The 13,178-nt window shown below is 37.3% G+C and overlaps 1 protein-coding gene across 1 annotated transcript in view; it reads right to left on the bottom strand.

Annotated features, from left to right (window-relative positions):
- Positions 1 to 1,180: 1,180 nt before the first annotated feature.
- SGK3 (serum/glucocorticoid regulated kinase family member 3) overlaps positions 1,181 to 13,178 on the bottom strand; it is a 45,742-nt gene continuing 33,744 nt past the window's right edge. Inside the window, exons 10-16 of the mRNA XM_052651654.1 lie at positions 12,362 to 12,474; positions 12,231 to 12,267; positions 11,295 to 11,381; positions 9,179 to 9,274; positions 7,005 to 7,160; positions 3,793 to 3,882; positions 1,181 to 1,351 (exon numbers count right to left, since the gene is read on the bottom strand). Of these exons, the coding sequence (XP_052507614.1) occupies positions 1,181 to 1,351; positions 3,793 to 3,882; positions 7,005 to 7,160; positions 9,179 to 9,274; positions 11,295 to 11,381; positions 12,231 to 12,267; positions 12,362 to 12,474 (750 nt within the window). The remainder of the gene's footprint in view (positions 1,352 to 3,792; positions 3,883 to 7,004; positions 7,161 to 9,178; positions 9,275 to 11,294; positions 11,382 to 12,230; positions 12,268 to 12,361; positions 12,475 to 13,178) is intronic.

Genomic DNA, 13,178 nt, shown 5'->3' with positions numbered 1-13,178 from the left:
AACCCCAGGGTAAGCATAATTTTTAGTTTTCCAAAGATACTCCTTTTGTACAAGTACACAAGTTGGTTTTTAGTATGATTTTAAAAGTCAATTTCCTGTACTTTTTCTAAGATAAATAAGATACTATGTATCTGCCTAAATTATTTTTAACTTTTGTTACACTGTAGTAAAACTGTATAGATTTATACTGACCCATAATTTGCTATTCTTTTAATTCCCAATTAGGTAAACAGACAGTGCAATATTCTTATTACTTATCAACCAATTAGGAAGACAGCTTCGAACAGCTATTTGCAAAAGCAAATACCAAGATTTAGACCTACTTAACAATATATTAAATATTCAAAAGACCAAAAACAACATAAATAGAATGTATTGGTAATATAAATACATGAAACAGAGACATTCATTTTTGGCACCACCTAAAAAAAAATCCAGCAGTTACTTTATTTCCCTTCAGATCTTTGGGAATATTTAAATTTTCTAACTATTAAACTTTTACTTTTCCTCCAGAGGAAAAATAATTCACAAATTTGAACTGGTATTTCAGAAACGTAGAATTTCCTCTTGTTACTTCTTATTTTGATCTGTAGAATGAACAGTTATCCAAAGCATCAGCTAGCAGCCAGTGAATTAACTATGCTTTTATATTTTAATCCTACCACGGAATGATTATGTCAAACAGTGATTCATTATGGAAAGATATGGTTTTTTTCTTAAACAACCATGTACCAATTGCATAGTTGTGATCAGAGAACAAAGGTCTAAGTAGAGAGCTACAAAGGCATTAATATACATTAACTGAACTGCAATAAGACTGCTGAAAAACAGCCGATCTTGGGTAGATGTTAGTGTAAACCTAGAGGGGAAAAAAACAGTCATTAGCAAAAAGTTTTTTTGTTTTTTTTTCAAAAAATAGGTTAGTGCTAAGAACAACAGCTTTCAAAATTTGTTTAAAAATAAGCTTAATAAACAAGAATACAAATTTTAATCCAAAACTTAGCTCTTTGAAATGCCCTATTTTCTTGCATACAGCAGAAAATACATTTTTCATAGTTTTAAACATTACATGTAAAAATGAGGCACTAGTTAAACATATTTGAATATATTCACACAAACAGAAGTTTCCGTCTCATCTGTAGGCTTATATTTGCTTAACGGTTTCTGGAGGGCAGACTGTTCACAAAAACAAGTCTTCTGAAGGAGGCGCGTATGAGAAACCAACAAAGGCATCATCTGCCTCTAGTACGCTGGCGTTCACTATGGAATAGTCAGAAGACACACAGACAGAATACGGAACTGTTTCTTCTGTAAACACTGCATCAAAGTTCCTGATGTCATCTGGTCCCACCTAAAACATTGAAAAGCATACCATTATTCACCGTATCTTTTTTTCCCATTGATGTAGTCACCCATTAAAGCCCTCTTTGGAATCCGTCCATTTATTCCTGGCAAGTTTAGATGTCTTCCTACTCCATCCTGTCTCTTGAAACATTTCCTGCTTTTTCCTTTTTGACTTTCATTATTCATGCCCTTCTCCCAGTTAAGGTTCTCGTTGTTGGGTACAGGGAGGAGGAGGGTGAGGAAGGCCAGTATGACAGAGTCCTTGCCTCTGTTAACGTGACTCTCAGGTCCTATAACTGACCTGCTTACTCTCTACCCATCATCACCTCTAAGTTTAGAAAAGGTGCCCAGGGAGGTTTTCAAGACAGCATTTTGCATCTGCTCTTGCATAAAATGCCTGCCCATCCAGTTTCTCAATTCTGGGAAGGCCTTTTGATGAAGAAATGAATATTAAAGGTGATTCTACAGAGGTCATTCATTCAACATCTGGCTGTGACACCCTTAGCTCTGGAGACCTAACGGGACTGGAACCTGGGAAGTGAAGTATCGTGGCTACTTAGGCTCAAAGGCAGTGGTTAACCTTCCTTCAGGAAGCTGATACAAGCTAATGGACTCTTCCCTTCCAATGTATTTACAGATCAAAACTGGGATACAAACTCAGGTGGTTCACTCTTCAAGCCCATCCCTGAAACTCTGGGTATTTTCCACTCAGGGGAAGGGAATCCTTAAAATGTCCAATTCACCAACTCTAACCAAGGTAAATGGATTCACAGCAGATATGGAAGTCAAGGATAGAGTTAGCCCAGCAGGTCTACAAACAAGCAGAGCAGAGACCAGGGAAATCCAGGATGCTAGATCCTTCCACATGAGAGATTCTCCAACAGAGGAGAAAGAATGCTAAAAATTGTATTCATGTATGTATAGAAAAGTCATCAAATTCTCATTTATAACCCTAGAAGCATGGACTCTGGAACAAGACTAAGGTTTGAATACTGGCTATGAAGGCTGCTAGCTATAATTCCTTATATAAACTAACCTATCTCTGTGAGTTTGTTTCTTCTTCTCTGTAAAATAAAAATACTACCATAAACCTGTTAAGGTTATTGTGAGGACTAGATGAGTTAATACATAAAATTTCCCAAATCTGACACATAGAAGGTGCTCAATAAATGATGACAAATGTTCCTTCACTTGACTTTATAAATACTGTATGAGTACCCTGATGGTTCATGGCTCATATTGCGAGGGATAATACTGCATGGCTCATGTTAAGAGTGAGAAAGGACTCTTTTCAAAGCACCCAAGCTCAAGTTCTACTTCTACAATTTTAATTTTAAACTTTCGCGAGTGATTTGACCTTTTTGAGCCTAAGTTAATTCATCTGTACTATGTGGAAAACACCAGTACTATTTCATAGGATTGTTGTCCGGCTTGAGTAAAGACACTGGTATTGAGGACAGTATAGGAGCTAATTTTTAAATCTTTGCTTATCTGTTAGGTGAAAAACAGCAACATGTGAGGGTTTTATTTTGCCTTCCTTAAATGTCAGTGAGTTTGAACATCTCAAACATCTAGAAACCATCTGTATTTAGTTTTCTGTAATTGCTTACTTTGTGTCTTTTGTCCATGTACAAAAGCATAGAAGGAATAATGACCTTGAATCAGGCACAGCTTTGAATCACCGCTCTACTACTTTTAACCAGCTACATGACATCTCTGAGTTTCCATTTCTTCATTTATCAAACATGTATAGTAAGAACAGTAATAGCAGTAACTTGGCAGCTTATTTGACACATAAATTACATGCTGTAATGCGTAAGAAGTATAATATCCCTACATTATAGGAAGCTATCATTAGTAACATCACTATTAGCCTTCTCATGATTTATTAATAATCTCCCTATTATTATATATTTATTTCCAAACATTTCAACACTGTTAATCCTTTAAGTAAAATGTTTCCATCAGAAGATTTAACAAGTCAAGCTAACATAAGCATTTTTATAATACTGTCTTACTGTTTTCCAAATAGGATGTAACAATTTACATTATCATTAATAATGTTTGACTGTAGCTGGTTTTACATCAATCTAGGAAAAAGTGTATTAGTGTTACTTAAAATGTTTTTTTTTAATAGATGTGAATTTGATACCCCCATGGTCACTTTAATTTGCATTTTTTTAACCTATTGTGCTCATTCCTTTTTCACACATGCTCTAAAGAAAACACTTCACAGATACTGGGCTGGAAGATATTTGTATCAATCTAAAGTAACTAAAATCTTAGGAATCATCTTGAATTTATCAGTTGTACCTGACCTGTTTTATAAATATTTCGGCACTGATTCAGTTTTATTCAGGTTAGATTTTGAGATCTAGTCCTAAAATTATGAGGAGCTATAGTCCCACACTTCACTATTTAGAATGAAAGACTTGGATGTAACCTTACCACGTTAGGATTAAACGGTGGTGGAATCTTCTTCTGCACAAGATCAGTCCAGCTGAGTGACTCAAAAAAGGGATGATTCTGAATTTCAAGCTAGAATAGTAAAGAAACTGATTTATTATTTACTAATTGCCAACATCCGCTGGATCATGGAAAAAGGAAGAGAGTTCCAGAAAAACATCTATTTCTGCTTTATTGACTATGTCAAAGCCTTTAACTGTATGGACCACAATAAACTGTGGAAAATTCTGAAAGAGATGGGAATACCAGACCACCTGACCTGCCTCTTGAGAAACCTGTATGCAGGTCAGGAGGCAACAGTTAGAACTGGACATGGAACAACAGACTGGTTCCAAATAGGAAAAGGAGTACGCCAAGCCTGTATATTGTCACCCTGATTATTTAACTTCTATGCAGAGTACATCATGAGAAACGCTGGGCTGGATGAAGCACAGGCTGGAATCAAGATTGCCAGGAGAAATATCAATAACCTCAGATATGCAGATGACACCACCCTTATGGCAGAAAGTGAAGAGGAACTCAAAAGCCTCTTGATGAAAGTGAAAGAGGAGAGTGAAAAAGTTGGCTTAAAGCTCAACATTCAGAAAATGACGATCATGGCATCTGGTCCCATCACTTCATGGCAAATAGTGGAAACAGTGTCAGACTTTATTTTTCTGGGATCAAAAATCACTGCAGATGGTGACTGCAGCCATGAAATTAAAAGACACTTACTCCTTGGAAGGCAAGTTATGACCAACCTAGATAGCATATTGAAAAGCAGAGACATTACTTTGTCAACAAAGGTCCATCTAGTCAAGGCTATGGTTTTTCCAGTGGTCATGTATGGATGTGAGAGTTGGACTGTGAAGAAGGCTGAGTGCCAAAGAATTGATGCTTTTGAACTGTGGTGTTGGAGAAGACTCTTGAGAGTCCCTTGGACTGCAAGGAGATTCAACCAGTCCGTTCTGAAGGAGATCAGTCCTGGGTGTTCATTGGAAGGACTGATGCTAAAGCTGAAACTCCTGTACTTTGGTCACCTCATGTGAAGAGTTGACTCACTGGAAAAAACTTTGATGCTGGGAGGGACTCGGGGCAGGAGGAGAAGAGGATGACACAGGATGAGATGGCTGGGTGGTATCGTCAACTCAATGGACGTGAGTCTGAGTGAACTCCGGGAGTTGGTGATGGACAGGGAGGCCTGGTGTGCTGTGATTCATGGGGTTGCAGAGTCGGACACGACTGAGCGACTGAACTGAACTGAGTGCTAAAAGATATACTGAGTACTCACTGAAGAATTTTAGGAAGCCAAACCATTCCCACTTGGTCCCACTCCTTCCAAAGTTCTTTCTAGGCACATGTTCATGTCCTTCAATGTGGCAAAACAGTGTGGACAGATGCCCAGAGGAAGCATGGGAGAGTTAACTCAGAATGACCAATTTAAGTTATGTCCTCTTCAAGTCATTGTTTCCTCACAGGTAAAGTGAGGTTAACATTTCTGCCCTATATATTTCATAGGTTGTTGTAAGAATCACTGGCAAATATGGAAATAAAAGTGGTATGAAAGGAATAAAGTACTACACAGATACAAAGAATCATTACTACTGAATGTGGAGATAAAGATATCAAACGAGACTTTTACATGGTGAGTCTGAGGTAAAACTCAGGTGACAAGCTCTACTATCAAAAACAATTCCACTCTGGGTTACTACTGTTGAAAGCTGGCAAAGTACTCATACCCATTCCACCTTTTCTCTTACAAGGAGCCACAAAGTGTATATAAGTAGGATCCCTCTCCTGCTTCTCAGGGGAAGTGATGTCTGACCAGAGTTCTGGAAGATCAGTAAGAAGGAGTCAGACAAAAAAGAATGAGGGGAGAATATTCCAGGAGGCATACAAAGGGCCTGAGGTGGCAGACAGATTAGTCCGGTCAAGAAAACAAGAGCCCAGTATGGCTGCAGTATAGGAAAAGATGGGGACTGTCACACACAGAGGAGCTCAAGAGGTAAATGGGCTGTACAACACTGGGTCTACGTGAGGAGTCGTCTCTGCTGATTCTATTTTTTATAAAACAGAAGGCAACAGCATCTGCTAAAAGTGAAGAAGGAAAGGAAAAGTGAAAAAGTCGGCAAGAATGCTGGAGTGGGTAGCCATTCCCTTCTGCAGGGGATCTTCCTGACTCAAAGGATCGAACCTGGGTCTCCTGCATTGCAAGCAGATTCTTTACCATCTGAGCCACCGGTGAGCCCAGAAATTTGGAGAGAAGGTCTAAAATAGTCACTATAGAGAGCCGGAGCATTAGGTGGAGAAGCATCCAAGACTAACGACTAGACTTCACAGTGCTTCTAATATTCTCAGTTGTATAACTTCCGTCAGCACTGTCCACCAGCAAAGGGATGGCAAATAGATTGACTCATCCAGGGTTCCAATTTCTGCGAGTGAATTAAACAAAAGGACTGAGGTACAAGGAGGGAGGGAGCATTAGCAAGGCTCCCTAAAACAGTGGACTCTGGAGCCCAAGTCCTGCACTTCACCAGGGAGTTCACTATTCACAGCTCAAGTTCAAGACTGGCAAACAGCCCTCAAGAATTCCTGAGAACTTTTAATGAATTTAAAATTAATGTTCCTCAGTAATTCATGAATTCAGTAATGTAACACCAGCAACTTTGATAGCAATTAAATTATTCTGATTTGAAGTGAAAAACAAAAAGAAACAACTCTTGCAGATCCCATACTTTTTTAAGGAGGTGTCACATTTACATTCTCAGGAAAAAAAAGTCACTGAACGATAGTTCAAGCAAAAGTTACTACCTCATGCAGTCAAGGGGCACTTTAATTCTTCCTAAACAAAATGAGCTAAAAGTTTAGGCAATCAAAAAATGCAAGCCACACATTATTTTTTTAGGAAGAAGGGAGGAGCAAAACTGCTAATAAATGAAATCAAACAAATAACAGGATATGAAAGCTGGATATGGAGGATGAAAAAGACAGGATCAAATTATTCTGAAGGTCAAATGAAAAAAATGCATGTGCAGGAGTTTTATACACTGTACAGTTTTATATAAACCCTGGTGAAAATTTTTGGGACAAGCATGCTTCTTTTTCATGGTACTATTCTTTAGGAGCTGTATTTATCCCATTAAATACTACATAAAATGAGGAATTTTCTTCAAATGATAAATAAATAAAGAGGGTACTGAGAAAGATGTACATACAAAGTCTTCTTTGGCACCGAGTCGATTTTGCCTGTCTTTTTCTAGGAGTTCTTCCAGAATGGACCAGGCAGTGAGGCTCACTCCTGGCCTCAAACTTAGAGGCTTGTGAAGAATATTGTCGTACATTTCAGCCACATCTCGGCAATAAAAAGGAGGCTTAAAAAAAAAAAAAAAGAGAAAGAAAGTTAGTATTAATTGAACTATGCACAAATGGGGTTTAAAATTGTTAGATTTGGCCCTGACCTAAAGAGAGCAGTCTGTGTCCAGCAGCTGCAGAAAAGCACTGGCATATCTGGGCCTGTGTACCCTTACAGTAAGGCCTCCCATGGGAAGAGATTTTAAAAGTCAGCACACTGTAGAGCTTAATACATGGTCACTGAATGAATAAGGGCCCGTTTATTCAATAACACTGGGCAGACAGGTGTGAATTGCATAAAAGTTGTAATAATAACTGTTTTAAAGAAAACAACCTCCAACTTCACCATAAGACATAATGATAGAATTACTGGAAACAGAGATTTGACACAGGGCAAACATTAAATGATTTCTTGAGACACAGTAATATACTAATTTAAACGGATTTCTAGAAAGTGCTCTTCCTAAGAACTTGTGGTGGTGGCAGTGTCCTGCTGCTGTAACAACTTAAAGACCTGAGGTACAGCTTCAACGTGAGGATCAGCCAGTTCATTACTGAGTTAAAAGTTTTAAAGGAAAAATAATTTAAGTTAAAGAAGTTACAGGCTTGTCATTTTTTCCCTTTTGTACGGGAAAGAAAATCTTCACTTTTCAGTTTTTAAAATGTAACTTTATTTCTGAATCATTAATATAAGCCTGATTAATGAAGTATGTGATTCAAATATTCCCTACTGAGTCAGCTGCATTTTACATGCAATGATATTTTATACTCTCAAAGACTTCTAAAGAAATTAAAAGGATATGAAAATATCAGGATGAGAAACACTCAACACTTAAAGAATGTAAGATATAACATGGTTAGCAGGTCTTCTAAGTTACCAGCATAACCAGAAAACTAGGTCTTTTTTTTTTTCAATTGGAGTATAATTGCTTTATAATGTTGTATTAGTAACAATGTGAATGAGCTATTAAGTATACATATATCCCCTCCCTCTTGAGCATCCCCCCATCCCATCCCTCTAGGCTGTCACAGAGCACCAAGGTGAGCTCCCTGTGTTAACACAGCAAAACTGGGTCTTTTTAACAAGCGGACTATGGTCAAGGGCAGAGAAGAGAGTGTTGGCTGTCATAGGCATCTGTCATTCAAAGTTAACAACCTGAGACAAATTCTCTAAAACATACCTCAAGGGTTAAATTTCATCACCCCTCTTTTCAGGGGACACATACACTCACACACAGCAAACAGAAAAGCCACGCCCACCTCAGGTCTCAGTGACGGTGGGCGTGGCCTCATGAGGGCAGCATCGAGTGCATGGCTCCCAGCATGAGGCTGCTGGCCACTCACAGGACCACCAAGAGAACCTAAAAATGTCTGTCCTGGCTGAAATGATATTAACTCAATGTAGTAAAACAACTTGACTTGTTCATCAGAAGCGTTGGCTGATAATGTCTTTAATTAATAAAAACTGGGGAAACTGATTACATAGTAAACATCACTTTTTTCCCAATGAAAGCTTCAAGACATGGTGTGTATGGTAAAGGGCTAAAGGACTCCTGGTGATTAAAATTAAAAGAAAAAAAGCAGAGCACCAGTATCCTAATTAAATCCTATGAAAACAAAATACAAGGCAAAAACCAAAAGGTATTATTATCTTCTGATAAATAAAATCTTTCTTTTCCATCTTTTTGAAATTAAGAAAATTAGAAATTAGGCAGAATGGCCAGAGTAAACTGATTGAAAGTGGGTAATTTTAATGTTACAACTAGGTATCTATTTCTAAAAAATGCTAGTGAGATGAGAATATTTGAAGTAGTGATTAGTGTGGCAGAAAAATAATTCTAAAAAATCAGTAACAAAATGACAGGTTTTCTTTTTGTGCATACCCCTAATGTGGTTCTGGATTCATTTAACCAGGTTACTACTGTTCTGTTAGTGTCACCTAGTTAACAAGTGTCCACAAGATTACTGAAAGGCAAAAGAGAAAACTCCAATCAACTGCAATGTACTGGAATCATAACAACAGAGTAGAAACACATACCAATCCATAGAGCATCTCATACAGAACAGCACCAAGGCACCACCAATCCACAGTGTTGTCATAGGGCTGTTTTCTGATTACTTCAGGTGCTAGATACTACAGAAAAGATTAACTATTAGAGCAACTCAGAAACAAATGAAGACAAAACCTAGGAATAATTGAGAAATTTAATAAATCTTAGGCGTTATATTACACTGAATGAAACATGTTATCTAGATTTTCAGTTGGTTCGGTATTCTCACTGTATCAGTGGTTCCTGGTCAGTGGTACTTGGGAGTCCACCAGGATAATTTTCAAAAACTACATATTCAAGTATTTTACCCAGAAATGATGATGCAGTTAAGACAGAGAAGGATGACAAGTATAGAAACCATAATAAAGTAGGTATTTTGCAGGGGGTTGTCTTTCACAAAATTAATTTTAGATTAATTAATTAAATCTTATTTCTCTTTATTCTTCATTTTCTTGAAGAAACAAGTCATTATTGAAGAAAGAATTCTTAATATGACAATTATAATTCATTTTTTCCTTTTCAGTGAAAGAAAAAATAACTAACTGTATTCTTATTTAAGAATTATGACAGTAATTCTTTGATGTATTATTTTTAAAAGTTGTATAAGTTATTAGATGGCTATCATACTTCAACTTGTAAAACATTTAAGCATGATTTCGCAAATATAAAACAGTGAATTTGAATTTTAGACTCCAAAATATGTATTTCCTCTTCCCACATGAAATATATACGATGAAATACATTCTTCAGCTTTTTTTATGTGATACAAAGAAATGGGAAAATTAAAAAAAAAGGGTTTACTAGTTTCCGATCACATTAAAATTTAGATGACCAAAAAAAGCTACCTGGCACTTAAGATTGCAATAAATAGGATATTTTAAATGTGTGTATGTGTGAAATTAGAATAACAAGGCTTTAACATAAATCTTAAGGATTATTATCACTGTCTCAAATGGAAAGATACATTTTCTGCTAGTTAACATGATTAGAGAATAGGATGTTCTGGTTAATAAATTCTGATTTGTAATCCCCGCCCCCCATACACACTGCTTTATTCTCTTACATTAAATAGCTTCGTTATGAAATATTTTAACCATATAAAAACCATAAATATGTAATAGAAACCAATAGAGCTGCCATCCAAACATAAGCAATGCTAACATTTTGCCATATTTGCTTTAGCTTATTTCCTTTAAAAAAAGCAGCTTTATTGAGATATTCAAATACCAAGCAATTCACCCATTTAAAGTGTACAATTCAATATATTTACAGAGTTGTTCCAACATTATCACAATTAATTTTTGAACATTTTCATCACTGATTCATGAGTTTTTTCTTAAGGATTAGAAATATAATCAAATGCTTGAAGAAATCGAAGATAAACTTTCAACATTAAAAACAAATAAGCACAAATAAGTGTAATTTATCTTTGTTGGTTACTGGTGATATCACAAAATCAGAGTTAAAAAAAAACTACCAATAAACTTTTAAATGTTTATTATATAAATGTTTATTTAAAAAAAGAGATGATTATCAGATATTCCCAGCTGGTTGGAAGCTGAAAACATTTTATTCTACTTTTCTTTCCTTTTTTTTTTTGTGGCCGCACCATGAGGTATGTCAGAGAAGGCAATGGCACCCCACTCCAGTACTCTTGCCTGGAAAATCCCATGGACGGAGGAGCCTGGTAGGCTGCAGTCCTTGGGGTCGCTACGAGTCAGACACGACTGTGCGACTTCACTTTCACTTTTCACTTTCATGCATTGGAGAAGGAAATGGCAACCCACTCCAGTGTTCTTGCCTGGAGAATCTCAGGGACGAGGGAGCCTGGTGGGCTGCCATCTATGGGGTCGCACAGAGTCAGACACGACTAAAGCGACTTAGCAGCAGCAGCAGCAGCATGAGGCATGCAGGATCTTAGCTCCCCAAGCAGGGACTGAACTCACGACTTCTGCAGTGGAAGCATAGAGCGCTAACCACTGGACCACCAGAGAAGTCTCTTTACTCTACTTTTCTGATTTCAAATTTTATATATGCAATTTGTGATTCAGTTTTGCATTTCACGTATGATTCCATGAATGACAAATGAGATAAATTTCTTACCTCTGGTGTCCCACAAAATGTTGTTGTGGTGTCAGAAATAGCAATTCCTTCTTTACAAAGCCCAAAATCTGTTAAGACGACATGTCCCTGACAAATACAGGGGCAGTAAAATAAAATAATGCATGGATATAAACTGACACTTTTAAAGAACATTTGATTTTGAAATAATCATAGACCAAAAGCAAACTGCAAAAACTAGTACACAAAGCTCCATGTCCCCTTCCCCCAGCTTCTCCCTCCTCCCACACACCCCGTGCTGACAGCCTATATAACGTAGTACAGCGTCAGAATCAGGAAACTGACACTGGTACAATTCCCTTGGCTAGACAGCCACCTTTATTCAGTTTTCACTCTTTTACATGTATGCATTTGTGTGTGTGTATGTGTTGTTTCAGTTGCTGAGTCGTGTTTGACTTTTTTGTGACCCCATGGAAAACAGCCTGCCAGGCTCCTCTGTCCGTGGGATCTCCCAGGCAAGAATACTGGAGTGGGCTGCCATTTCCTTCTCCAGGGGATCTTCCCGACCCAATAATCGAGCTCATGTCTCTTGCATTGCAGGTGGATTCTTTACCACTGAGCCACCAGGGAAGCCCTGTGTGTAGCTCTATGCAATAGAGATATATAGATTTGTGTAACTACCTCTACAATCAGAAAACTTCCATCAACCCAAAGGAACAAAAGAACTCTCTTATGTTACTGCTTTATTTTTGAACTTCCCTATCCCTTAGTCCCTGGTCCCCTTACAACTACTAATCTGTTCTCCATCTCTCTGGTTTGGATTTTTTGAGAATGTTATATAAATCCCTCATGTATGAATGGAACATGTGTTCCATCATATGGAATCACAGTGTGGAACCTTTGAGGCTGACTCTTTTTCATTAAGCATAACATCAACAAGAATCGTGAACCAGCAGATTTTTAAAAGCCAATACTTACTACTGAATCCAAGAGAATATTTTCTGGTTTCAAGTCTCTATCAAATTAAAAGGAAAGAAAAGCAAAACTCAATTTGAATTAAAACAAAATAATAAAAAGACATTTTCAGAAGTGCAATTTTAAAAATTTACCTGTACACTATTTTGATGGAGTGCAAGTAACCCAATGCACTGGCAATCTCAGCAGCATAAAACCGAGCTCTGTGTTCAGGAAAAGACCGCTCTCTTTGTAAGTGAAAAAACAGCTATAAAATTGAAATAAAAAATGAATACCAAGATAATTCACACATAAAGTGAGACAAATATACTCTGTAAATATAAAAACAGGATTTATTTTCGTTACCTTGAACATGAGATAAAAAAAGCACCAAAGTACAGAACTTTGATACTCCCTTGCCTGTGTCCCCCATCCGCCCAGCAATCATTCTCTCTTCAACCATAACTCTTTCCCTGTTCTTGCTAACTTACTCATCTATTTACCCCTCAATCCTCCAGTGTGGCAGTATCCTCACCACACCAGGCAACCCCCCCTAGAAAAGATTATTAATGAAGACCAATGATCTTGATTTTTCCATGTTAATTATCTTACTTGATCTTTTATTATTTGAATTAAACCAAATACTATTCAGAAATTGGTAACCAGTGGCTGGCAGACCAAACAGAACCCAAAGATATAATCTGTTTGAACCAAATACTGTTTTCAGAAAAATCTAAAGTAACTGGTAACATTTAAAAATTGGGAAAAATTTTTTTGGGTAAAAACTCATAGTTTTAGTTTCGGGCAGGTGGCAAAGGGAAATGGGTGGGGGGGGCAGGTCTCTGAACCATTAAGCCTAAATTCAGCATGGTAGCAACTGGCTGAAGCTCAGTGGCAGCTGGATTTTCCATTTTCTTTTTTTACTTTTTGGCTGTGCTGGGTCTTCACTGTGGTACACACAGGCTTCTCTTG

Source organism: Budorcas taxicolor, chromosome 14, assembly GCF_023091745.1.
Source record: "Budorcas taxicolor isolate Tak-1 chromosome 14, Takin1.1, whole genome shotgun sequence".
Classification (NCBI taxonomy): Eukaryota; Metazoa; Chordata; class Mammalia; order Artiodactyla; family Bovidae; genus Budorcas; species Budorcas taxicolor.
This window is presented reverse-complemented; position numbering and strand designations above follow the sequence as displayed.